This window comes from Nelumbo lutea, chromosome 3 (assembly GCF_056320005.1).
Source record: "Nelumbo lutea isolate HS-2025 chromosome 3, American lotus-T2T, whole genome shotgun sequence".
Classification (NCBI taxonomy): Eukaryota; Viridiplantae; Streptophyta; class Magnoliopsida; order Proteales; family Nelumbonaceae; genus Nelumbo; species Nelumbo lutea.
The window spans coordinates 98,777,735-98,805,651 of record NC_142686.1 but is presented as its reverse complement, the minus strand read 5'-3'; the positions used below and the strand labels follow the sequence as shown (position 1 = coordinate 98,805,651).

Below are 27,917 nucleotides of genomic sequence, written 5' to 3'. Positions count from 1 at the left end.
AAATTTGATCAGTTGATCAGATTCCCTCATCCCTCTAGATCTTTCTCTTTCCTCTATGCTTTCTCTCTCCTCTCTCCTCCCCTCCCTGAAATTTGATCAACTTGATTAGAAATCTAATCAACTAATTAGATTCCCCCTCCCTCTAGCTCTCTCTCTCTCTCATCTCTCTTTCTCTCCTCTTTCCTCCCCTCCTTGAAATCCGATCAGATTCCCCAACTCCTAGCTTTTTTTCTCCTCTCTCTCTCTCTTTCTTCTCTCCTCTCTCCTCTCCCTCCTTCTCTCCCATCTCTCTCTCTCCTTTTCCTGTCCTTGAAATTTGATCAGTTATTCAGAAATCTGATCATTCCCCTTCCCTCTATCTTTCTCTCTCTCCTCTCTCTTTCCTCTCTCCTTCGCCCTCCCTTTAGCTCTCTCTCTCTCTCTCTCCTATTCCCTCCCTCTCCCTTTCCTATATCTGATTTTTGGATTTACTCTCTTTCATATAGATTGGAAGCCATGCCATCCTTATAAATAAACAAAACACAATCAAATGTGAAGCAAAAGTAATCAAAGTTAGAAGTTAAGACCCAAGTTAGAATTTCATCTCACCATCTAGAGCCATGCATATTATTATTGTATAGGAGGACCACCATCCATGTTAAAGCTCTCCTGCAACAATATTCATACACCGAGGTTAGTTAATATCTGTGTCCAAACTCTTGGCTCAGAATTGGCATACAATGGTAATGAGATTTAAGTAGAGAACATACAACCTAGGGAGAAAAATCAACACCTATATTTGGCACTTGGGGTTGTGGTAGTTGCAGATAATTAATCTAGTGAGGAATTTCAACACTTGATGTACCAGTATGAGATGATGGTGCACCCCTTTGGTTTGATGATCCACCTCTACATGTCGATGATCTACCCCTCGTACTGGTGGTTTTGATCTGAGGTTGTCTTTGTGCCCTCAATGATGATGATGTTTGTGATGGGCCTACATCATCAGTCCTATTCTTAGAATTTCCCTGATGTTGGCCCTTGCAGCCTCTAATGTTGTGTCTCGTCTGCTCACATTTAGAACATGTCATAAGTCTGCTCCTCTATGTTACATTGTGCCCACTTATCAATTCATCGAGCCCCCTCCTCCTAAATTTCCTTGGCCTTCCTGGTTGTGACTTGATGGAGGATGAGGTGATAGGTATTGGTTGATGTACAATGGACTTCTTTTTGAGTTTCACTTCACATACCATGATTATGGCCTTGATGTTTTCCTCATGACTAAAGCTGGATTCCTCTCTCCTCCTTTGTTATTTTTGTAAGAAGAGCATTGATAGGAAAAAAAAAAAGAATTGAAAAAGAGGGAAAGAGTCTAGGCAGCTTCAATAAGGAGGAAAACATGAAGGCCATAATCATTGCATGTGAAGTGAAACTCAAAAAAAAAAAAGGAAAACAATAGGTTAAATAGGTTTTAAGAGTAAAATGGCAAGAAAAAGAAAATAGAAAAAGTTTAGTGGCGTATTTTGGTAATTTAACACTTTCCATCATCTGACTTAATGGCCAAGGGGGTCTTTGTCTAATGGATAAAGTTCAAGGGGATTTTTGTCACAAAAAAAAGTATAGGGGGGACTTTGTCACTGACCCCATAGTACAAGGGGGGTCTTTGTAATTTACCCTAATATTTTTTAACATTTTTATCAATAAAATAATAATTATTTTAGTTAAAAATAATAATTTTTAAATGTTAATTCTAGCACAAGCTCGATGGTACTCTTTCTCCACTCTTTTTTCATTTGTTTAAATATTATTTTTTAATATTTTATCAATAAAATAATAATTTTTATTCTTTCATTATTTTATTCTCTTTTCTGTTAAAATTAATATTTATTCGTGCCTTTTCCAATTTATTTATCATATAAAATGCAAAAGTTAGACATTTATGACGGACTATTTAAATCACTTCATAAATTGTATATGAGATACATAGAATCAAAAGGTATGATGTTGATCAATACCTATAAAACATTACTATGAATGTGGACTTATCCATTCCACACGGTCTGTCCACAATGTATAATAATTGTTAACTATAGTATGGTGTATTTTGATCACTACCTTCGTACTATGGTGTAGACCAACCTACATCTAAGGATGCAACTTAGGCGGGGCTTAACCCGAACTCGGCCCGACCAAACCTGATTTTATTTTCACGGATTGGGTTGGATTTTTTGGGCCTTGGGTTGGGCCTGGGCTTGAAAAGTTAGGTTTCTATATTTTTCAAGTTGGGCTCAAGTTGAGGTCTTGGGTAACTCGAGCTCAGCCTGACCCAGCCCAGGCCAATGTGTTATACATGTACATTTATAATCTATAGTAAAAGAGCACGCACGTTGCACATGGCAGTGTATATATTGTCGTTTAACTCAAAGATCAAACTTCAAATGTTCTTATAGTTTCTATCAAAGTTTTCAACATGCGGTTGAACCATAGAGTTGGATTTATTGGTTTGTCAATTGGACACATTTTTTTAGTATGTTTTAACCTAAGCCAATTTATTGCAAAGGAAAAAAAAAAAAAAAAACAAAACTATTGACTTGGTCAAGAACCAAATGAAGTCCTTACTGGTAGAACCACTAACCTATTTAACCAGGAAAATGGGTTATGGTTAACGCATTAATTTGTTTTTTTTTTTATTTTAGCTATTTCTTTTTCTACTAACAATAATTCTCATTTTTTCAAATATATTTTTGTTTAATATGAAGAATATATAATTTTAATACATGTTCAAAATTTTCCAAAAATTTTATAAAAAAATCTACATTTTTATTTATTTTTTATTATTTAATTTAATTCCAAAAAAATTTTTGATATTGGTTTTTAATATTGGGGTCAAATCAATTTATTAGATTGATTAGCTGATCACCCAATTCAAGATTGTAGGTTCATTTACTACCTAATCACTTGCCTACAGTGGCCTAGATAATTAAATCATGGAACCATTTGACATGGTTAGTAGAGCCATGTGTTAGACATTAATGCTTTATTTTTTTCCTAATTTTTATCCCATTTCCATCATTAATGAAAATAATTCTCATTTATCATACTTTTTTATATGATGAATATATAATATCATAGAATGTACACTTGGAGTCATGTGTTGATCCATTTGATATGGACAATTGAACCACTAATCCACCACTTGGATGGAAAAAACCATTTTGCTTTTTTTGGTTGATTTTAAATCTTGTATTCCATTTTCATCATTAATAAAAGTAATTCTTATTTTCATATTTATTTTTGTTTAATATTATGAATATATAACATTAGAATTGTATCAAAATGCTTTATACAAAGCTTATATATTTTTTTGAGTTTCTATATATTTTTTTAATATTTATTTTTTACTTATGACATCATAGATTGACTCATTTGACCTAGAAGATTAGATCGTTAAACTACCATCTATATGAAATTGGTTTTAAATTTTGCATTTAATTTATATCACTAATAAAATAATCATTATTTATCATACTTATTTTTTATTTAAATGATTAATATATAATATTATAGATGTGCCCAAGATTGTTTTATACTTTTTGTATTATTCTACTTTAAAAGTTTTATTTTTAATTATACATCATGAGTTAACCCATTTGGTTTCAAAGGTTGAACCATTAACCCGCCCCCAAGATAGGAAAATTCTTTCATCTCCTATCGGTTTTAAGTTCTATATTCCATGTCCATCATTATTAAAATTGTCTATTTTATTATACTTATTTTTTTAATATGACAAATATATAATAATAGAAATGTGTCCAAAATTTTCAAAATTTCTTTATTTTCTATATTTCTAAATTTTTATTATTTATTTATGACATCATGGAATAATCCATTTGACCCAAATGGTTGAACTACTTACCACCTAGATGGAAAAATATGATTTCATTTCTAGGTTTATTTTAAAAATATAAAATTTCATTATAATAATAACGATTGTGTATTGATTTATTAGTGGAATTTAATGATGATAATCAAAAGTACAAATGTTGGATTGAATGTGAGAGAGAGAGAATGTGATTTACTTAATGACTTAAATGTGAGACTTGATGAGAGGTAATAATTGAATGCACTTAATAGTATTATTTTAATTGCATTTTCTACTTAAATCTTGTATTCCATTTTTATCATTAATAAAAGTAATTCTTATTTTCATATTTAATATTATGAATATAAAACATTAGAGTTGTATCAAAATGCTTTATAAATTGCTTATATTTTTCTTTGAGATTCTATATATTTTTTAATATTTATTACCTAGTTATGACATCGATTGACCCATTTTACCCAGAAGATTAGATTGTTCACTTATCATCTAGATATGAAAATGTTTTTATTTTCAGGCTGGTTTTAAAATTTTCATTTAATTTATATGACTAATAAAATAATTATTATTCATCATACTTATTTTTTGTTTATATGATTAAGATCTAATATTATAGATGTAAGGGTGAGCATTTGGTTTATTCGATTAAAAACCGACCGATTAAATTGAAAATTTTTTAAAACCAAATTGAAACTAAATATTAGAAAAAACAAAATTTTCAAGTTGGCTTTTAGTTATTTTGATTAAAACCAAATTTTAATAATTTGTATACTATATTATATACATTATGACATATAATATATAATATATATTATGAAAGCAAATTTCATTATGTTATATATTAATAAATAAATAATATTATATATTGCATATGATATACAAAAATTTAGTTTATTTTGTTAACCGAATTTCTAATTCTAATAACCAAATTAACCAAAACCCTAAAAAAATATACCAAAATTTTTAGTTTGGTTGTAACTGAATTATGCTTACCCTAATAAAAGATGTGTCCAAAATTGTTTTGTATTTTTTGCATTGTTCTATTTTAAAAATTTTATTTTTACTTATACATCATGTGTCAACCCATTTGATCTGAAAGGTTAAACCACTAACCCACCCCCTACGTAGGAAAATTGTTTTGTTTTGCCATTGGTTTTAAGTTGTATATTCAGTGTCAATCATTAATTAAATTATGTCTATCCTATCATACTTATTTTTTAACATGACAATTATATAATAATATTATTGTGTCCACTTTTTCAAAATTTCTTTATTTTCTACATTTTTATATTTTTGTATTTCTAAATTTTTATTATTTATTTATGACATCATGGAATTATCCATTTGACCCAAATGGTTGAACTACTTACCCACCACCTAGAAGAAAAAATATGATTTTATTTCTAGATTTCTTTTAAAAATATCAAATTTCATTGTATTAATAATTATTGTGTATAGTTTTATTAGAAGAATTTAACAGTGAGAAACAAAAGTATTAATATTGGATTCAATGAGAGAGGATGTGATTTATTTAATGTCTTAAATGTCAGACTTAATAAGAGGTAATTGAATGTATTTCATAGTATTATTTTAATTACATTTTCTACCCTTACAATGGAGATGAACAGATTTAAGAGAAGGGGTATTTTAGTAATGAAAATTTCCAGAAGCCAATTTTTTTAATATGACAAATATATAATAATATAATTGTGTTTATTTTTTTCAAAATTTCTTTATTTTCTATACTTTTATATGTTTTATATTTCTAAATTTTTATTATTTATTTATAACATCACTGAATTATCCATTTGACCCAAACGGTTGAACTATTTACCCACTACCTAGATGGAAAAATATGATTTCATTTCTAGGTTTATTTTAAACATATCAAATTTCATTGTATTAATAATTATTGTGTACAGATTTATTAGTAGAATTTAATAGTGAGAAACAAAAGCATTAATGTTGGATTCAATGAGAGAGGATGTGATTTATTTAATGACTTAAATGTGAGAGTTAATTAAATGTATTTAATAGTTAATATAATAAATATATAATAATATAATTGTCTCCATTTTCTCAGAATTTCTTTATTTTCTATATTTTTGTATTTTTTGTATTTCTAAGTTTTTATTATTTATTTATGACATCATGGAATTGTCCATTTAACCCAAATGGTTGAACTACTTACCACCACCTAGATGAAAAATTATGATTTCATTTCTAGGTTTATTTTAAAAATATCAAATTTCATTGTATTAATAATTATTGTGTATAGTTTTATTAGTAGAATTTAATAGTGAGAAACAAAAGTATTAATGCTGGATTCAATGAGAGAGAATGTGATTTATTTAATGAATTAAATGTTAGACTTAATACGAGGTAATTGAATGTACTTAATACTATTATTTAAATTACATTTTCTGCCCTTACAATGGAGGTGAACCAAATTTAAGAGAAGGGGTATTTTAGTAAAGAAAATTTCCAAAAGCCAATTTTTTAATATAACCAATATATAATAATATAATTGTGTTCATTTTTTTTTTCAAAATTTCTTTATTTTCTATATTTTTGTGTATTTTATATTTCTAAATATTTATTATTTATTTAAACATCATGGAATTATCCATTTGACCCAAATGGTTGAACTATTTACCCACTACCTAGATGGAAAAATATGATTTCATTTCTAGGTTTATTTTAAACATATCAAATTTCATTGTGTATAGATTTATTATTAGAATTTAATAGTGAGAAACAAAAGTATTAATGTTGGATTCAATAAGAGGGGATGTGATTTATTTAATGACTTAAATGTGAGATTTAGTGAGAGGTAATTGAATGTATTTAATAGTATTATTTTAATTACATTTTCTGCCCTTACATTGGAGGTGAACCAAATTTAAGAGAAGGGGTATTTTAGTAAAGAAAATTTCCAAAAGTCAATACCTTTAAAATATCAAATTTCATTGTATTAATAATTATTGTGTATAAATTTATTAGTGAGAAACAAAAGTATTAATGTTGGGTTCAATGAGAGAGGATGTGATTTAATTATTTAATGACTTAAATGTAAGATTTAATGAGAGGTAATTGGATGTATTTAATAGTATTATTTTAATTACATTTTCTGCCCTTACAATGAAAGTGAACCAAAATTAAGAGAAAGGGTATTTTAGTAAAGAAAAATTCCAGAAGCCAATATGTTATTCACACTTTTATAGGTAAAAGTTCTCCTGACTCTAACTAATTTTGTAAAAATGCTTGAAAAATGTTTCCTCAACCTTTTTGTTTCTCTCTCATTTTTTATCAAACCAAACACGGCCTTAATTTCCACTATCTCAGTTTTTTATATGGAAATAGGGGGATTCCCTCATATGATGTGCCAATGGCTACTCATCCCATGTGATTCGGAAATAATCTTTGGTTGTCCATATTTGCATTTGATGCCTGAAAGCAATAATAAGATAGCGAATTAAGCTAGCCCCTGCAATTGACGTCTGAAATGTGCATAGTCTTTTTCAATGGTTTTATTGATACAAATTTGGAGTTATTGTCTGTGTTTGTTAAATCAGTATAATTGAAGGAAAAACGTCACAGAACAGCAACAAATAATTGAAAAGTGTAGTTAGTAGAAAGCAAGTAATGTAATTGACAATTAATGGAGGAGGCCACGAGGGTCCCTCCCATTTGATCCATCACTCGATTCCTTATTCTGACTAATCTTGATTTTAATTATCCGAAGAGAGACAACAAATGGTTGAAAAGAACAGAAATGCTAGCTCAACTACCACTTGTTTTCACTCTGACTGAATCTTGTCTATTTCACTTTTGCTCTTCTTCTTAATTCTACCCTCCATTAATTGGGATCTGGGTTCCAAGAAAAATGTGAAAAGCAAACATTGGTGAGAGCAATGTATTAAAAACTGAACTGGAACCGCTTTGGTTCAAATAGATGATTTATTCTAAATTAAAAAATAAAAAATGGTTAAAAACCGTTTTCTGGGACCTATGGGCTGGTGGAATGAGTTGAGAGTTTGATTAACCGGTTGGCTAGATTCAATGGATGAATGAAAGCCAACAAATTTTCCATCTTAGACCGCACACATCAACAACATTCAAGCCATGATTATTAGTGCAGATGTGCGATGTATGATGGTCTTATATTTGACATAACCCCAAGAAAAATAAATAAGAAATTTGTATAGTTCTTGGCATTTTGGCTGGATTATCTGCTGCAAGTGTAAGAGTGTGGTGTTGGATCAATGGATGCTTTTCACACATTCTTAAATCTTAACCCGTGACCCGTGCAACAAACAATTACTTGTCTTTTCTTCCTTTTCCATGCTCTTTCTCCTCAGAAAACGATAGACAGATGGAAATTGGAGATAGAGATCCTCACTTATGTAAGCATTATATAAACGAGCAATGTAATCTACTGGCCCTCGCTCTCCAATCAATCTTCTTTGCCCAAATATAATAACATACAAACCCCCCTTTTCCTCTCTCTCCCCCATGATTTTGTATCTGTACAGCTTCGCTGTACCATTATCTCATCAAACACTTGTTTTCTTACACTGCTAGGCCGTACTCTCTCTCTTTCCTTCTCTCTCAGACTGATAGAGATCGAGAGAGATCGAGAGAGAGAGAGAGAGAGAGAGAGAGAGAGAGCTCCTATCTTCATCATTTCAATCCTCAAAAAGCTAACATGGAATCTGGGTTCCACAAGTATTATAGCTTCTTTGCAGCTTCTGCAGCTGTTATCGTTCTGATTTCAGCAGGTCTCCGCCAAGCAATGGCGGAAGGGGAAGAGGACATTGGTCATAATGTGGAGGGACTAACGTCGACGGGCTGTGACTTCTACCATGGGTCGTGGGTGTTGGACGATTCTTTCCCACTCTACGACACCTCGAGCTGTCCCTTCATTGATAAGGAGTTCGACTGCCAGAAGAACGGCCGGCCTGATAAACAGTACCTCAAATACAGATGGAAGCCCACCGCCTGCGACCTGCCAAGGTAAACCCGCTAACTCGCCGCCCATTTGTTTTCTTTCCCATTTCTTACGATGCGATGGCTCGTGCGCTGTGGCTGTGTCGAGTGTTTTGACTCTATCTGTATCTTCTGTGTCGGCATTGCCGCATTGGGCCTCCCAATTTGGATTGCACCGGTTCAAGTAGGGATAACCGAACCGTTGGCATTTTTTTTAATCGAACCGGTATTATCGAATTTTCAAAAATTGGTAATTAAAATCGAACTTAAATTAATCAGTTAATTGATTGACTAGTTTGGTTAATCATCGGTTCGATTAATCGGTTTTGGTTTTTTTAATTTTTATATTATATATTGTAAATATAATAAAAATTATAAATATATAAAAATACTATATTATAAATAATAAATAATATATCATATATTATAAATATATATATATATAATGCATATTTATTAATTTATATTAATATATAAAATATAAAATATATATAATATAAATAAATATATATAAAATATATAGAAATATATGTATACTGGTTGATTCGATTAATCATCGGTTTTTTATATTGGTTAACCGAAACTAAACTAATACTTTCAATTTTTTAAAAACACCAAACCGACCAATTTGGTTAACCAATTTTTGGTTCGATTTCGGTCAATTTTTTCAATCGATTCAGTTTTTCGATTTTTTTTGCTCACCCTTAGGTTCAACTTGGGCTGCCAATGGCTTTGATAAGGCGGTTTTACACATGGAATAAGTTTCACCTAACATCCCTTGCCACGTGGCTAAATAAAATAATTAGTTTCTTTTTAAATGAATTGAAGCTTTTGTAGAATTATTTGGGGAAAGATCCAATTCAGAAAGCCCACGTGGCAAGTCAGTACTAGAAATTTCCTCAATTCCATCCTAGGTGTCAGTAATTTAGTAAAATACTTGAAATTACCACCATCGAATTGTATCTCACATTTGATTTGATCTTTGAAGTTTGAACATTCACTGTTCCCTCCCCCCTCTAATAAATATATAAAAATAGGAATTTTCCTGTTAGAGTGGGTCATAGGGAATCTAAAGTAGACAAGGTGACCAGTTCAAGAATCCTTTTACCTGTACTAACTATAACCAAGTAGCATCTGCATTGCGCATGCAAACCAGAGATTAATCTTTTTTTTTTTAATATTTTTAACTCTCTTTTTTCTTTTCTTCAGTTTTTTAGGCATGATTTGTTTGCAGTGCTATTTCATTTGCATTGATGCAAAAGTATAGAATGCAATACTGCAAATGATTTTGAGTTATTGTCTTGTTTTGTTTGTTTGCAATATTGTAAATGAAATAAAATAAAATCTGGTGCAAAACACTGAAGCAAAAGTAAACCAGAAATTGTATTCTTCTAATTTGTTACATATCATGCATTTGTAGTAGTGCAGATGAAATTGCACTGCAAATAATAACAGAGGAAAATATGAGTACAACACAGGAGCACCGACATGCTTACCCCACTCTAGGATTACAGGTCTTCCTTCACTTTACATATTTTCGTAGAAATAAAAAAAATAAGAAGTGTAATTACTAAAATACCCCCAATCAAGCCCATCAATGATATGAGTTAGACGTGTAAAGCCAACCCTTTGAATAGATTCCCTAATCTCAAGAGTAGGATTAGCATTCCTGGTACAAGCAATTTGAAGGTGGCCTCACAGCTCCTTTTGTACTAGGGTCTAGGGCCACAGAAATATCATCGCTTATCACCAACATGATCACCTTTTACATGTAGTCCACAGCTTTTTATCAAGGCCATGGCCCATGGACCTAATAAATTTCTCATGAAGCCAATTGGGCCCAAATTGTTGTACCTATACCAGACCAGCCAAGGTGGGCCGTTGCATTGACTGCCGAGATAAGGTTGGACAGAGCGGGTCAAGCCGATAGGTAGCTCAAAGTTTGAGGCGGTGTTCCAAGATTCAGCCCAGATCATATGGTCGGACCATGAAAACCGGGCACTGGTTTCCGTTCAGGGTCCCAATTAAATGACAGACAAACCATCTGATGAACCAGTAAAACCGGGACCCATGGAGCATTCCGGTTTTTAGTCCTGTCTGAACCTTAAAACACTGGTTTGAGGTTCAGCCGTTCAGGATTATCTTATAAACTTTTGTGGTTGTTAGGTTCAACGGCGAGGATTTTATAAGGAGGTTTAAGGGGAAGAAGATAATGTTTGTGGGGGACTCACTAAGCCTGAACCAGTGGCAATCGCTGATATGTATGCTTCATGCCGCAGTGCCGCAAGCAAAGTACAACTTGGTTAACCGCCAAGCCTTCACATTACCGGTGGGTTACAGACTTCCTACACTGCCTACTTTACTTTCTCACATCTCACATTCCAATTCCTTTGATCACATTTACATACAGTAATAAACTAATACAGTTGTTATTGCTGCGACCAGCTATAGTTCAGGCTGTTGCTGTGAATTGAGAAACTCCACGTCAGATGTGGAGCCCATTCTCACGTCAGATGTGGAGCTCACTCTTCTGACGTGGAGCCTGTTCATTTGCAGCAGTACCCCAAAGAATCCAGATTTGCTCCTCACATCAACTTCACAGTGTTTGAAGCCTTGCATTGGGGAGTTCGGCTTCAGTCAGAGCAAAGTCCATTCGGGCAGTTTTTACTGCTTTGCATTGAGAATACCTAGCACTTGTGTTCTTTATTTCATGGAGAGATATTTCTAATGCAAGGTTACAAAAGACTGTTAGAATGGTGTGAACATAGATTTGCCCTGATAGAAGCCCGTCTATGTATTGGGAATATCTATTCGTTCTTGTATATTGTCATTCATGGGAACATATTCCCAATGCATGATTCAAAGCACTGTGAGGTTGGTGTGAGGCGATCTCTATGACTGTGAGGAGCAAATCCGATTTCTAGGCCTGAAACCTTGTTCTAGAAAAAGTTGTTGAACAAGAATAATCTATATCAATCAAAATTCGGGATGGCCTTTAAAAAAATGAAATAATTTTTCTGACAAAAATATTTCAGATATTCAGATATTATTTCCGTCCTTTTTTACAGCAAAATTTTGTTTTCCGCAAAGAAGAAAATAAGTTTTTATTTTAAAAGGGGGAAAATATAACTCAAATATTTAAGCATGGAAAAGAATTTCCATTCATTTCGCATTGAAACAAATTCAGCCCCGCTTACCAAAACAAAAAAAAAAAAAAGAAAAGAAATCAGCCCCTATGATTTGTTAGAGGCCTACTGTCGAAAAACTGAATCAATTACATATTTGATATTTTTCATGTGGGCAAATAGAAAACAAGCGAGAGGTCCTAATGAGATCTGAGCCATTAGATTGGAATCTGTCTTTTTTTTCTATGTTTTCTTTTTTTTTTTTTTTGGTATAGGACTAGGCTGGGCAATGGGTATTTTGCAGGTAAGTTCATCTTATTTAAGACATTGGCTTGGATGTCTTATGCCTAATTGGGCCCATGGCCCATGGCCCAGTAGTATTTCCAGGTCCTTATTTATATTCAGAAGATAAGATTAAGCTACAGCGCCAACAGAGCTTTTAAACAATCCAATAAGCTCCAAAGTTGCTAATCAGTTCCATACTAATAAACGGGGACAAAGCGTCCTCTTTATCAAGAATCCAAAAACCATCCCATTAGATGATGGAGACTCATTTGGGAGGACCGAACTTGTGGTCCACTGTATTCTTCTTCTTCCCATCTTGGCCAAGAAACGAACCAATTGATCAAGGAATTTGCAGGAATATGGACTGTCGGTGATGCTTTCCCGTAATGAATTCCTCGTCGACATAGTTTCCGATCGAATCGGCCGTGTTCTAAAGCTCGACTCCATCGAAGGCGGCAATGCGTGGAAAGGCGCCGACATGTTGATCTTTAACACTTGGCATTGGTGGATCCACACAGGAAGCAAACAACCGTATGAACTTCTAAGGAACTCTTGAGCTTGGCTTTTGTTCCTTGGCTAAATTGTACTTGTTTTTGGTCTTATTCTCTACAAAATTGGATTGTAACTAAGAATAGCTAGCACAATGTTTGTTGCATTGCAGATGGGACTACATTGAATTAGGAGGCAATGTGTACAAAGACATGGATCGTTTGGTGGCTTTTGAGAAAGGATTGACAACATGGGCCAATTGGGTAGACTCAAACATTGATCCAGCCACAACAAAGGTCTTCTTTCAGGGCATTTCTCCAACCCATTACGAGTAAGCTCTATAAAGTATAAACTGTACCACTTCTGAACAATTGTATAGCTCTAGAGCTAGAGATGGCAACATTGGAAGCTTGTATTCTGATCATTAGTTCTTGTTTCCTTTCTGAATACCAAATGATCAGTGGTAGGGAATGGAACCAGCCCAAGATGAGCTGCAATGCCCAAACACAACCTGTAAGTGGGTCGACATATCCCGGAGGTTCGCCTGCGCCGGCAGCGGTGGTGAAGAATGTGTTGGGTAAGATGTCCAAACCGGTAAATCTGCTCGACATAACGACACTATCACAGCTGAGGAAAGATGGTCATCCCTCTGCATATGGCCCTGGCGGGGCGAAAGGAATGGATTGCAGCCACTGGTGTCTTGCAGGCGTTCCTGATACTTGGAATGAACTTCTGTATGCATCTCTTGTCTTGTGATTGAAGATAGGGCATCAATAACAGCCAAAGTCAAAATTATCTACCAAAGAAAATATACAAGTTGAAATTAGAAGCAATTGTATCAATGCAATTTATTTTCTCTAAAGGCAAATCTGTCCATGTCCATTATATCTAAATCATCAAATTTGGCCTATTGGCATTCTGTGGTTTACTGGTTCGACCAAGCAGACCAGTTGCAGCTTGAACCAAGGATTTCCATTTGTTTGCTGTTTGCAACTGTGTTTTGGTTCTACTACATGATACAACTTTTATACTTTCTCATGTAGTGTAATTTTTGCATCTCAAAAATCAATGCAAAATTTGCACTGCTTTATACCTCAATTCTCACTCATATAAAGTGGAAATCACATCATCTTGCTTCCTACCTCCCTCCTAAATGCCAATGAATACAAAATTTTTAGGGAGAATGATCAATCAGCCCAGATCATAATTTTATAGTCCCAGTACATGGGGAATGCATCCTGACCGTAAATTGATGCCAAATTCACGGGCAGGAAGTGGTTTATATGGGGGAGAGGGCTAGTAGTAGAGGGGCTGGAATTCAGAATTCTGCATTATGTGTATCTGTACTTCTCCAAAATTTTTAACACCTAATCTGACATCTAATCGGTAAGCTCAAAAGTGAATCAGAATTTACATGGCCAAATCAAAATCAAAAGTAAATAAGAATTTATACCGTCAAATCAAAAGTAAAAATAAACCAGAGAATTTACAGTCTATTTGCACGTGAAAATAAAATTACCACTGCAACCAAACGCAGCCCTACTAATGCAGCTAAGAATAAGAATAATGATTAATAAAGGAATTGATTGGAGAGTAGGTCTCATGGACAAATCAAAATCAAAAGTAAACAAGAATTTATACCGTCAAATCAAAAGCAAAATTAAACCAGAGAATTTACAGTCTATTTGCACGTGGAAATAAAATTACCACTGCAACCAAACGCAGCCCTATTAATGCAGCTAAAATAAGAATAATGATTAATAAAGGAATTGATTGGAGAGTAGGTATTGATCCTTTTGAACAACCGAACGTCGAATTCTGGATCCAAGTCTTATTAATTAGGTTAGGCTGTGCTTTATCACCATCAGACTGTCAATCTTTCATTATCAATTAATTAGGTGGGATCCACCCATGTTCTAGTTAATTTATCACTCGACCACTAGTGAAAAATAGTGGTTTTCTAAATTCCTCCCCTTGCTTCTTCCCAGGGCAGCCATTAAAAAGCAAAATGCACCGAAACAGTCTTGTCTAATATAGATTTGTGTTGAAGAAGAGAAGAGATTATGTAGAAAAACCATTTTTGCTTATTAAAATGGCTTAAGAAAAGGGATAATAATTTTTCTCATCCCGGTCAAGGGATAGGGATGGAGATTTCTTTGCCAGGGCGGGGACAGAGATGGGGACAAGTAGGGATCCTTAACCTGGGTTCGGGACAAAAAACCTGTCTCCAATCTTATTCAACTGATTGATTGGTCGGCCTACCACGAAAATCATTTCAGTGTTAATGATTAATTGGCGATATATCTCAAAGTCCAGTCCAATCAAACACTAAATACACATATCTGTTTATCTCTCTCTTGATAGCAAGAAAGAAAACGGTGCATCCATGGCTGAATTATAATATTTAAACGCCCCTTATGAATCCATTTAAAGAAAAAGCAATTTTTGTAACCCCTTGACGTAACTCACAAGAGTTGTGAACCATAGAATTCAATCCACAAGAAACTAAGCCAACCAACTTCTTCAATTCTTCTATATAAAGATCTCTTTCTCTATCTTTCTCTCTCGTACACACACCCTTTTTCACTTTTTTCTTTGTCTCTGCTCTGCAGTCTTGTTTTGGAGACAAATGGGCTCTGGGGTTGATGCCTATTGGTGCTTTTTTGCACTATTAATCATTTCTTCCCTCCAGCATGTGCGTGGGGAGCATTTCAATAATGTAAGTTGGTGGGGACAAAGAAAGCAATCACAGGGCTGTGATCTTTTCCAAGGGAAATGGGTTTATGATGAAGTCTATCCTCTCTACGATCCTTCAGTCTGCCCTTTCATCGAACAGCTGTTCGACTGCCAAAGGAATGGTAGGCCTGATAAATTATACCTCAAATATAGATGGAAGCCCAATGGTTGTGACTTGCCAAGGTATGCCCTACACCTTTTCTTTACCCCAAAAGAGAAAAGAAAAGAAGAGAAAAAGCCTTACTCTATGGTCTAATGCAAATTATAGCATCCCATGTGATACCATCAAAATATATATGTATAAAAACTTAGAACAAATAACAATAACGCAATGATCATATGTACTGTATTTTAGGGAAAATTTGACAATATAAATCCCTCAAATAGGGGAGAGATTTATATTTAACAAAATTGTGAGAACTGAAAATAAATTTCCAAATTAAATTCATAAGCTTAGAAAAATTCATATCTTAAGAGGTTTTTTTTTTTTTTGGTATTCCGTTTTAATGCACCATTAATAACTTTCCCTTGACCCTCTTTTTTCCTCAAAATGCTGGTTGCGGGATTTGATTCCACATCAATGCTGGAACAAATTTTTTAAGAGAAAATTTGATTCATATTGAGGGAATACTCAAATGGGGTAGGGGCGTTTGGTTCTCTCATGGGATTGGCATAAATAAACACCCACGTCCCAATTCATTAGTTTTGTTTGAATCTTATCTTTTACCAATTCAATTATAAATCCCTCCACCTGGATCATGTGAAAAGATCCTTGATTGAATGAGTACTAGTGCGTCATGATATACCTAAAATCCTAAATTTTGATGCTGGCGTTCCAACCTCTAGCTTGTTGAATCAATGTATTACCTAAAACCGAATCATTGTCAAATAAATTATTTCTTTTAAGTACTTTGTTGTTCTCAGTTTTAATAGTTTAGTGTTTCTGAAGAACTTCTTGCATGGATCTCTTGCCTCAAATGCATGAGGAAGCCAAGGTGAAATCATGTCCATTTCATTTTTTTTAGCATTTAAATTCTAAATCTAGCAATAATGAATGAATATTGTATATGTGAATTCAAATGGGATTAAAATAATTAAACTGACAGCTAGTAATGGATTATACATCCATCAATACTCCCGGCCCCAGGCCCCCACCTCCTAGCAATAGATACATACTGTTGACTATTTTATTTACAGTTCAATTATGGTGCATTTATTAATATTGGCTGCATGTTAAATCCAAATTCCAACCAATCACGTAAAAGTTTACTTACTTTTCAATCATTCACATTTCACAAAAACAAGACGTACTTAAGCTACGTTTAGAAACAATGCAAATAAGTGTAAATGCAAATATGCACGTAGAGTGTAAAACGGTTCATATAAATTATAAAATTAGGTTAGTTTTGCACTGACAAATTTACCCTCTTATAAAACAGACTTTAAGCTGTAATGGATGTAAAAATGAATTTCAATAAAGCATATATTTTTTTATTATCAAAAGCCCACTTAAATGCAAATTTACCTTTTTTTTATTGATATATTTTTACATCTTATTATCAATATAAATATACATTGATCGGTTATTTGTCAATGCATAAATGTAATATTGTCAAATACAAGAAAAAATGAACTAGAGTGAAAATTTGCCCCGAACCGGGATTTACACTTCATTTGCATCGTTTCCAATCCAAGCATTAATTATTACCATCACCTTCAACTAATCACATCTTTTGCTTTACCTTTTATTTTTGTTCACACTAAATGGTGATGCAGTTTCAATGGTCATGACTTCTTGTGGAGATTAAGGGGTAAAAGCATCATGTTCGTTGGAGACTCACTAAGCCTCAACCAATGGCAATCACTGACATGTATGCTTCACACTGCACTGCCAAACTCTAAGTACAGCTTGGTGAGAAATGGGGGGCTTTCAACCTTCAAATTCCTGGTGGGTCCGAGCTCTCCCTACTTCTCTAATTCCCCATTTGATGTCAGCTCTTTACAAACATGTGGCATGAATCAACTATACTCATAATGTTCATTGTCCTGATCATAAAAAGAGTACATTTCTTTTGGGACTCTTTTGGACCCACAGTAGAACTTGTCTGGTTCTAAGTTTTCAACCATTGCACCATTCAATTGGGCATTTTGGATGGTGACAAATGACAGAAAAATAATCTTTTTCTGGGAGGGAGGAAGCCCTCTCACAGATAAGGGATAAACGTGGTGGGTTTGGTTGATGGAGACTGCCACATTACGTAAGAAGTGATCGAAACGTATATCTAGTTGTCTTATCTTTTGATTTTCATTCATCCTGCAGGATTATAGGGTTTCAATTATGTTTTCTCGTAATGCATTCTTGGTGGATCTTGTAAGCGAAATAATTGGAAGAGTTGTTAAGCTCGATTCCATCAATGGTGGGGAGGCATGGAAAGGAGTTGATGTGCTGATCTTTAACACGTGGCATTGGTGGACCCACAAAGGACCCACACGAGAGTGAGGGGCTTCTTCTTCATCTAGCTAGCAGCTTTTGATTAACCTCAGCCGTGGTAATTAATTAGGGTTAACAAATGGTGGTTGAAATGTGTAGATGGGACTATTTTCAAGTAGGGAACAGGTTGTTAAGAGATATGGATCGTTTGGTTGCTTTCAAGCTAGCGTTGGCGACTTGGGCCAAATGGGTGGAGGCCAATGTCGACCCTTTGAAGACAAGAGTCTTCTATCAAGGAGTCTCTCCAGCTCATTACAAGTAAGACCTTGAAGCCGACATGTATCAATCAGTCAAATTAAGCCAAAAGAAATTAAAAAGAAGGTTTGACAACCATACTTGACAAAATTAGTGAGTCTATCTCCTAACGTGTTCCTTAATCTGGTTGCCTTTATTCAGTGGGAGCGAATGGAATGCAGCAAGGACAAATTGTTACAGGCAAATTCAACCACTGGAAGGATCAGATCAGCTACAAGGTTCTTCTGAGGTAGAATCTGTGGTGAAGAACATGTTGGGTAGCATGTCAAAGCCCGTCTCTTTGCTTGATGTGACAATGCTCTCAAGGTTGAGAAAAGATGGCCACCCATCAATCTACACAAGCTATAGCCGCACTGGAATGGACTGCAGCCATTGGTGTCTTGCTGGTGTTCCTGATACTTGGAACCAGCTCCTATATGCTCTTCTCATTCAGAAATAAAACATAAATTACTGGGTTTAATTTAATTAATCAGTTAATCTACCACAAGATTGTCTTCATAGTTGATTAATTAATTTTGAGTAAGAATTGAGATGTATTTACAGTGGAATGGACTGCAGCCATTAGTGATCTCTTTCTGGTGTAACCAGCTCCTACGTGTTCTTTTCATTCAGAAATAAAACTATAAATTACAGATGGGTTTAATTAATCTACCGCAAGATTGTCTTCATAGTTGATAAATTAATTAATTTTGGGTAATTTTCATTTTTAACTCATCTGATTGATTGAATTGAGACTTTTTCTAAGTGGGTATTATATATTTTCAGTTTTTCACTGTCCTCATTTGTTGAACAGCCTGAGGTTTTTAGAGGGTTTTGGGTTTTCTAGTTTAACCAACCAGTTCAACCGGATTTATTAGATAATATTTCTGCCGACACTTGGTTTATTAACCCGCCATGGTGAGCGGTTTAACAAAAACCGGACCGTTCAAAGGCCAACCCACCTAGGTCCACTTGACACAAAATTTTTCTGTTATATCTTACCGTGAGCCAACAGTCATACCTCTCGCATTACAAAAATTCAGAGTAAGAATTGAAAACTGAAGGGGACCAGAAAAGGTTCAACTTGTAGGAAGTAGGAACTTGAAAGATTCCATTTTTCTTCTCTCTCTCTCTCTCTCTCTGGCTCAAGTTAGATGCCAACTATAGTGATATTCATACAATTAATGCTCCAAATCATCCTTTCCATAAACGAACCAATTCGACACTCAAACGTAAATGAGGAGAAAATCAAGAATCCCACCATATATTTTACTACCTTTTTTTATAAAAGTTCTATTTCCATTAACCATTACTACTGCTTTAAACAGAAACTTCAAATCCAACCAAATTTACGTTCCCCTAACCCTACTCCATCCTTGTTTTTAAAATTCCAAACTTTGTTTCCTTCGCTTCTCCGCTTGCTCTTCTCCTTCTCACACATTCTTCGACATGGGTCTTTGGTCTGGTAGCTCATCTCTTCTGACTGGGTTGAGTCTTCTTCTCTTGGTGGTGGTTTCTCTTCTCCACCAAGTGAATGGAGAGAATATCAATAACACGAACAGATTACAAAAGGTTGGATGTGATTTGTTCCAGGGGAGTTGGGTTTATGATGATTCATATCCGCTCTACAATTCCTCGGGCTGTCCTTTCATCGAGAAAGAATTCGACTGCCAAGGTAACGGCCGGCCGGACAAACTCTACCTCAAATACAGATGGAAGCCCACTACGTGCGACGTGCCCAGGTACCATTCTTTCTCTCTCTCTCTCTCTCTGCATTGCTTGTTTTTGAATTTACTTATTGGATTTGAGTCAAACACTTACGGAACAAGTTGCAGCTGTTCCGTCCAGTACTTGAACGAGAAACTGGCCTAGGAATCATGAATCTCTTCTTCTCAAGATCCTTTGTGGGTCTAGCTACTAGGTCCACCCATTTCTGTCTGTGACAGTATGACTGCATCTCATTAGTCATTCCCCATTTCTTATTTTATTTCTCTGGGATTCTCTTAAAAGAATGAAACCAAACGGATGGTTGTCTTCTGGGTCTCATCTCAATTCTCAAATCTCAATCACCAGTCGGCCGGGTGATGATATTGTTTTGGTGGGGTGAGCTAGGCTTCACATGGTCACAGAAGGAAAACAGAGAAAGAGAAACGTCGCCATGCCCATGCAAGAGGTGGAGACATGGCCCACGAGGAATGCAGATGTGCATTGTTTTGTGTGAGCCAGGAGCCGGCCATGTCGATTACCTCTCAAATCCATCAACGGCGCATGGCCATACATGTGGGGAACTGGGGATATGGACAATGGGGTTGCTTTCTTGTTTCAGCTGGCATCAGAATGATTGAGCTGAGTCCTCCCGTGATGGAATGGACCCAACAGACCACAGGAATTGCTCTTGTTTTCTTCTTCTTTTTGTTTGTACGCTTTTCCTTCTGGGTGGTTGCTTTGTCACGCCAAGCGGCACATTCCCCCAGAAATGGTGGGAGCAGCTCTAAAGGTACTCTTTTCAACAGAAGAAAGTTTGCCTTGGGCTGGTACAGTGTGTAGTGAACAGTGATATTTAGGGCAGCTGGGAGGAATATATACCACGGTGGGGTCAGTTGATTGATCTTATTGGGGCTCTAGAGTTTAGAGAATGTAAATTGTGATGATGTGAATGGAACGGGTAAAATGTCACATCTCAGACCCCTTACCATTCCATACCTGCAACTATACTAAAATAATAAGGTGGATATTTGTCTTTTTTTTTTGTCTAGTTTTTTATATGTTTGGATTCACAGAGCTTTTATTTCCTACAGACCTCCCACCCTTATAAATGACATTGTGATTAGGGTGCAAGATGAGTCGGGTTAGGTTGAGCTTCGGTGTGGAACTCCAAACCATGGTTTTCAAAATTGGATCACGTGGGATAGTTAGACCAGTAAAATTGAGAATCGACTAGGTGATCGGTTCTGTTTTTCTTTAAAACCGGATTTTTGCCAAAAAAATATTGATTTGGTTAATAAATCGCTGATCCGAGTGGTTGAATCGTTCGAATTGTACAATGATTTTGACCTATTTTTTATTTGTTTACATTTTTTTATTTTTTGTCAAAACGGGCTAACTATTCAGTTTGAACAGTCAGATCATTCAACTCGGAAACTGGAGCCCTGATCGATTCATTGTTCGAGTTAATTTTAAAAACCTTGACCCAAAGCTAAAGTTCTTGGGTTGGTCCAACTATTCTACGTTTTCTAAAGGTTCTTATTTTTCAAGTTCAAGAGATTATTTCAGTTTTAGAATTATATGTAAATTGATATATTTATCATGCTTTTGAAAAATTTTGACTTTGATCTTGAAATGGTTGATATATATATCTATATATATTAATCATATATAATTCTTTGCTCATATAAATAGGTCAAAGGGGTAGGTCTTAGGCCTGCCAATCCACTGAAATGGGTCAAAACCCCAAAAGTTATATCAATTTCCTATTGATAGGAAACATATTGGTTATGGGCTGATATATTGCAAAATTTTAACCCCTAATCAAAGATCTCAAACCCTAATCCAACCTAAGTTAATCACGTTAAAACTTTTCAGTCCAAACCAATCCGATCAAAGATCCAATCAGAAAAAAAAAATGAATATTGATACAAAACTGACTGGATCAAACCTAATTTTAAGCAATTTTATGCATGGTCGCCCTAGCTAGTATTTCTCTAGGCACACACCCGTACATGAAAAGAAGATACCCCTCTCAGTAATTAGTAGAAGATGCATTGCTTTTCCCTAAGAAGTGAGTAGAGAAAAACAACCGAAGTTTTGTTGTTTAGGCTTTTACCAAATGGACAACTGATCAATTAGGTCTATCCATGTCGATTGATTTAAGCAAATTTTGCTAATAAAAAGCACTTCCACTTCCATTACTTCGGGTTACTTTTTCTTGGTTAGGGTGGACCGGCTGGGGGTGGTCCGGACCAGACCAATACGAAGATAAAAATTTTAGAGGATGTTAAGGGTGGCCCTGGAATATTGTTGAATAATGCGCCCTTTTCTACCATTAATCACTAAAAATCAATTAAATTTGGAACATCTCCCATTCCTATCATGGGAATATATTTCCGATTAGGATTGTCAATCGATCAGTTTTGGTTTGGATTCAATCCGGTCTAAACCTTATCAAATCGGATTTGGATGGTTCATTGTAATTATTGGATTAGGCCAATCCAAAATAAATTGGTCAATATTCTTATTGGTTTGAATTAGACCTAAACCAAATTTCCAATAATCCGATCATGATGCGAAATCCTTGTCCAATTTGAAATCAATAAAAACTGAAAACAGTATAAAATCACTTTTATGAAAGTACTTTTACAAAGATATTTTTTATAAAAAGCACTTTTATAAAAGTAATTTTATAATATTTCATTCAGTTTGGATTGGATCCATTCCAATCCATTTACATTTTAATGAATTGGATTCGATTTGGTTTGTATTAGATTTGGACTGGATTGGGTCCATTCCATTTATAAGTGGACTCACATTGGATTGGATCAAGTTGGACCAAATCCGTCCAATTGACACCTCTATTTTCAATGCAAGACTGGGATGTACTGTGGGGCATGTGTGGGGTGCTCTCTATGGGGAGCCAATGTGAATTCAGCAGATGATACCTATCAATTCAGGAGTCTGGATCTGCTCTTCACAGAGCTCTCCTCATAAATACCCTCAACATGTCCCAGCCACACATCGGGAACATCTCCCATATCAACGTGAGATGTTGCTGTGAGTTCGGTGAGCAACAAATCCCAATTCATTAGTTTAGTGGCATCCAGATCAAGGAAGTTTGAGGAAAAGAAAAAGAGGGATTAATAGTATGGGCTGATTTTTTTTGGCTCAGTGTGGTATGTGGTTTGATAGCTTGGGCCCACCTCTGTCTTTTTTTTTTTTTTTTTTTCTTTCTTCTCCTCTTTTGAAAAATTTTATGTTACCAAAAAATGTAAAGATGAGTTTGGACTGACTAATGGCTTATGATAAAAATGTTCTTTACTTCCCTTGTGTGTCCTCTCTCTCTGTCTCTCCCACTATGCATAAAGAAAAGGCACATTTCTTCTTTTAGACCTTTGGTATTATCATTTGTCTCCAAACATCAAAGGCACGATGGGTAAAACCTAATAATAGTAGTACGTTTTTTTTTTTTTTTTTTAATGATGACGAGTTGACTCTCACCCCCTTTCTGATATTTGAAGCATTCATTGTGTATGAAAAAAAGACTTCATCCAGAGTCCAGACTAGCTAGACTAAGGATAGCTCAATTCTTTCCTTTGTGGATGTTAGGTCTAGCTCAATTTAAATTTCAAACCAGACTAAAATATCTAGGATTTGTTGGGCCTAACACATAATTGCCTCTTTCTCTCTCTCTCTTCTAATTTTGTTGTGAGTAGTAATTCATCATTTAGCCTTTTATTTTTTTCAAGTAATGCAATAACAATAACACAATTATCCAGGTTTGATGGCCAGGATTTCCTAAGGAGATATCAAGGGAAAAGCATCATGTTTGTTGGGGACTCCCTCAGTCTGAATCAGTGGCAGTCACTCACATGCATGCTACACAAATCAGTACCCAAGTCCAACTATACTCTAGTAAGAACAGAGGGCCTCTCCACATTCACTTTCCTGGTTAGTTTCTCTCTCCACACTTCCACTTTTTTTTTTTCTTCTTCTGGATAGAGTCTTCAGATAAGCTCGACTTAACAAAGCATCATCCACCCCAACTGTTATATGAGATTGTTACTTCGAACTCTGAAAACTCAAGCAAAATTTACAGGAGTACAATGTGAAGGTGATGCTGTTTCGGAATGCATTTCTGGTGGACATTGTGGGAGAAAAGATTGGGAGAGTTCTGAAACTCGACTCCATCGAGAGCAGCAAATCCTGGGAAGGAATTGATACATTGATCTTCAACACATGGCACTGGTGGCTTCACACTGGAAGAAAACAACCGTGAGCTCAGCTCATTACGTTACACCATCATAAAGGGCTTAGCTCAAAATTCTAGGTTCGATGCTTAATTGGATAAACCTTTGTCAACTAATTGATGACGATATGATCTACTTGTTGTGGTGCAGATGGGACTTGATTCAAGATGGAGGTGTAATGTACAAAGACATGGATCGCTTGGTTGCCTTCGAGAAAGCACTCACAACATGGGCTAAATGGGTAGACTCCGAAGTTGATCCAACAAAGACTGATGTCTTTTTCCAGGGGATATCTCCAGATCATATGGAGTAAGTTCTAAGTTCTAACATTATACAATGAACCGGACCTTGCATTCAAATGATTCAATCTCTCTCTCTCGGGGTGCAACTTGGGCAGGCCCAACCTGAGATCTGGCCGACCCAATATATATTGTTTCATGGGCTGGGCTTGAATTTTTGGTCCTTGACTGGTCCTGGGCCCTAAATTCAGGGCTTTTTTTTGTTTTGCACTGGGCCCAGATCTACTCCTTAAGTAGCCCAAATTAGTTAAACTTGGCCCCACCTGATTCCAGACAACTATACACATACATATGGTTTTTTTACCAAGTATATACATACTTACATAGGTTGATACATAGATATATGAATACATATACATACATATGGTTTTTTTACCAAGTATATACATAGATATTACATATACACATCCATACATGTATATTTACATGTCAAATATACGAAAGTCCTATTTAAAGGTTTAAATTAGTGATACTAAATAGTACATTGGACTTAATAGATTTAGCTCCCTCGGCCAACTTGAACCTGGCATAGGCCTGAGCCCAACCTAAGTATGTCAATTTCAGTTTTAGGGTGGACCTGTGCTGGAAAAATAGGGCTTGACCTCGGGAGGGTTGGACCTAGGATGGAGAGATCAGCGTATCAGGCTTGAACTCAGGCCCGGTCTGAGCTCAGGGTTGGGCCTGGGTTCTCTCTCTCTCATAAGCTCATGGCCCTAACCAAACCCATTGTTTCCCCTCTTCTTACTGTTAAATCAGTGGGCGCGGTTGGAATGAACCAGAGACAACCAATTGCAATGGACAAACGCAACCAGTTTTAGGATCAAATTATCCAGGAGGTCGGCATCCGGCAGCAATTGTGGTGGAGAGGGTGTTGAGTAAGATGTCAAAACCAGTCTATTTGCTAAATGTGACCACACTTTCGCAGCTGAGGAAGGATGGGCACCCGTCAGTTTATGGTCATGGTGGCCACCGGGACATGGATTGCAGCCATTGGTGTCTGCCTGGTGTTCCTGATACTTGGAACCTGCTCTTCTATGCTGATCTCATTCAGAAGTGATGCTCTGTTTTATGAAAAGAGCAACCTTCATTTGAAAACAAAAATTATTCATTTTTATATTTATCCCATTGGAAATTTCAAATATATAATACAACTTTAAATAAAGGGGATGTTTAATTATATTTTCAGATGATTTATGTGCTTGATTGCAGATGTAACATATTTATGTAGCAAAAGAAAAATAAAAAATAAACACTAAATTCATAAGAGTTATGTACTTTTACTTTGCTGACTTCAAAGGTAAAACTCCAAACAGAAGACCAAAAGAGATTAAAAAATAGAATTTGTACTCAACTCATTTGCACTACTATATATTTGCACCAATTCAAGTGAAAAACAGAAGACCAAACAGATTTAATTTTATTCGTTTATATGATTATAAGATTCAACCAAATAAATTTAGACCAATGCATGGGTATACATCCTATGAGCACAATAGATGGCATTGTGCTCAAATGCAGCTTCAACTAAAATTTTTTTAGTGGTAAAAATCAAGGTAAAGAGCACTAATAACTATAAGACAGAACCAAGTGAAACGGGTGCTCGGGCCTAATTGGGAAGGACCCTACCGAGTAAAGTTATGGTACCTGAGCCTAGTATTGGCAAGCTCGGACCGAATTGGGAAGGACCCTACCGTGTAAAACGGGTGCTCGGGGAAAGAGCATACGAGCTCAAAACCCTAGAAGGGAAACAAGTACATCGGATATGGGATGTTGTCAAGTTAAGGCAGTATTACCTATAACTACTGAGTAGACCACGAGTCACTCTCAAAGTCTAAGGGCCAAAATGCCGAGCTAACATTGACCTCGGCACGATAAGACCCAGTCACCTCTATGGCATGGGTGAACTACTGACTAGACCACGAGTCACTCTTAGAGCCTAAGGGCCAAAATGCCAAGCTAACATTGACCTCGGCGCGATAAGACCCAGTCGCCTCTATGGCATGGGCAAACTACTAAATAGACCACGAGTCACTCAAAGCCTAAGGGCCAAAATGCCGAGCTAACGTATACCTCAGCGCAATAAGATCCAGTCGCCTGCGTGGAATGGGCGAACTCCAAGAGTGGACTATAAGTCACTCCCTCAGCCTGAGGGTTAAAACACCGAGCTAACTAAGACCTCGGCACTGTGAAAGACCCAACCGCTTCATTAGCAAAGGCTAAGTATTAAGTACCAGAGGCGTAGGCAGCTCGGGTGTGAGCCCTGTAAAGCATAGCTCATCTCAGTACACTAGTTGAACCCAGCAAGGAACAACCTGTGAACACACAGTTCGGGCATACTTGATAATTACTTCGGGGCATACTATAAAAATATCTTAAGCACCAAGGGATAGCTTGGGGTAATAGCTACCAAAAAATCCTACTTCGGGTATGTAACTCTAATAGCTCGAGTGACAAAGTTGCTTTAGCAGAAAATAAAGAGCATGCCATACTTAGCGAAAAAAGATAAAAATTCCATTTCTAATTTAAATAAAAAATCAAGCTTAATGGCCTAGGAAGAGTTCTACAAAAGCAAAATAAGGGCCCAACCGCCCAAGAGAAAGATATTTAAAAACTGGGTTCTAACACCTGGGAACCACCATAATTCATCAGAGAAGAAAAACATAAGAGCAACCGGCCTCAGGGATCCACGCCTCCACCTCGTCCTCATCCTTTGGAGAGTTAGGCTCCTCTTCCTCCGCCAGGTCCGCCGTCTCAAGATCCAAACCCTTCATTGTTATGTCGTCGAGGTTGAGCCCAGAGAACTTCTTGTGGACCAACCAGTGGCAGAGCTTAAATCCAAAGCGGTAGGAGCTCGAGCCATACTCCACCTAGAGGTCGTGATACTCCTGGGAGTCCTTAAAGTCCCACACCGCCTTAGTCCGCTGGGCCTCCACCATGGTGTCGAAGTTCCGAGTTCGGTCCTGAAGCGTGGACTCCAAGTCTCAAACCTGTTGGCAAAAAAACTCCCTCTCTACCGCCACCTTCGATGACTCCTCCCTGTAGTAAGCACTCTCCTCAGATAACCGAGTGATCTGTGCCTCTTGGTCCCGGACGAGCAACTCCTGGGCCTCACTCCGGACGAGCAGCTCTTGAGCCTGAAGGACTTCACCTCAGGCTCGACCGAGCTCTCCCTGGAGCTTCTACACGGTTGACCTCTAAGCACAAGCATTGCCGGAGAGGATGTTGGTCTGAAGGGCCATGGCGTGGATGGCAGAGTTCACCCGCCAAAAGGAGACTAAAGTCAGAAAAGAGAAAAGGAGAAAAAAAGAAAGAAGGAAGAGAAATGACACTTACCACCATGCAGTGGGCGGAGGCAATCCTGGCGAGCTCCTTGGGGTCCATCTCTCCCCAACTAGCAACCTCCTCATGGCATATCGCCCTTTGGATCTTTCGTGCAGCCACGATGTAGTC

General features: G+C 36.1%; 3 protein-coding genes across 3 annotated transcripts; all 3 read left to right on the top strand.

Moving 5' to 3' along the window:
- Positions 1 to 8,052: 8,052 nt before the first annotated feature.
- LOC148867111 (protein trichome birefringence-like 38) lies at positions 8,053 to 13,675 on the top strand. The gene is made up of 5 exons (XM_088977905.1): positions 8,053 to 8,875; positions 11,015 to 11,177; positions 12,614 to 12,789; positions 12,920 to 13,078; positions 13,209 to 13,675. The coding sequence occupies exons 1-5, from the start codon at positions 8,568 to 8,570 to the stop codon at positions 13,501 to 13,503; spliced, it is 1,101 nt and encodes a 366-aa protein (XP_088834031.1). The 5' UTR covers positions 8,053 to 8,567; the 3' UTR covers positions 13,504 to 13,675.
- Positions 13,676 to 15,308: 1,633 nt separating this feature from the next.
- Positions 15,309 to 18,883, top strand: LOC148867110 (protein trichome birefringence-like 41). The gene is made up of 5 exons (XM_088979560.1): positions 15,309 to 15,666; positions 17,260 to 17,431; positions 17,804 to 17,979; positions 18,074 to 18,232; positions 18,371 to 18,883. The coding sequence occupies exons 1-5, from the start codon at positions 15,377 to 15,379 to the stop codon at positions 18,666 to 18,668; spliced, it is 1,095 nt and encodes a 364-aa protein (XP_088835686.1). The 5' UTR covers positions 15,309 to 15,376; the 3' UTR covers positions 18,669 to 18,883.
- Positions 18,884 to 19,231: 348 nt separating this feature from the next.
- Positions 19,232 to 25,731, top strand: LOC148867109 (protein trichome birefringence-like 43). The gene is made up of 5 exons (XM_088979676.1): positions 19,232 to 19,950; positions 23,698 to 23,869; positions 24,018 to 24,193; positions 24,319 to 24,477; positions 25,224 to 25,731. The coding sequence occupies exons 1-5, from the start codon at positions 19,658 to 19,660 to the stop codon at positions 25,522 to 25,524; spliced, it is 1,101 nt and encodes a 366-aa protein (XP_088835802.1). The 5' UTR covers positions 19,232 to 19,657; the 3' UTR covers positions 25,525 to 25,731.
- Positions 25,732 to 27,917: the final 2,186 nt, after the last annotated feature.

Bases quoted from the DNA above. Each gene is read 5' to 3' on its own strand.
- LOC148867111 (XM_088977905.1), top strand. From the start codon at position 8,568: ATGGAATCTGGGTTCCACAAGTATTATAGCTTCTTTGCAGCTTCTGCA. The intron at 11,178-12,613 runs GTGGGTTACAGA...AGGAATTTGCAG, and splicing joins GCCAAGCCTTCACATTACCG to GAATATGGACTGTCGGTGAT. The intron at 13,079-13,208 runs GTAAGCTCTATA...CCAAATGATCAG, and splicing joins ATTTCTCCAACCCATTACGA to TGGTAGGGAATGGAACCAGC.
- LOC148867109 (XM_088979676.1), top strand. From the start codon at position 19,658: ATGGGTCTTTGGTCTGGTAGCTCATCTCTTCTGACTGGGTTGAGTCTT. The intron at 24,194-24,318 runs GTGAGCTCAGCT...GTTGTGGTGCAG, and splicing joins CACACTGGAAGAAAACAACC to ATGGGACTTGATTCAAGATG. The intron at 24,478-25,223 runs GTAAGTTCTAAG...CTGTTAAATCAG, and splicing joins ATATCTCCAGATCATATGGA to TGGGCGCGGTTGGAATGAAC.
- LOC148867110 (XM_088979560.1), top strand. From the start codon at position 15,377: ATGGGCTCTGGGGTTGATGCCTATTGGTGCTTTTTTGCACTATTAATC. The intron at 15,667-17,259 runs GTATGCCCTACA...ATGGTGATGCAG, and splicing joins AATGGTTGTGACTTGCCAAG to TTTCAATGGTCATGACTTCT. The intron at 17,432-17,803 runs GTGGGTCCGAGC...TTCATCCTGCAG, and splicing joins TTTCAACCTTCAAATTCCTG to GATTATAGGGTTTCAATTAT.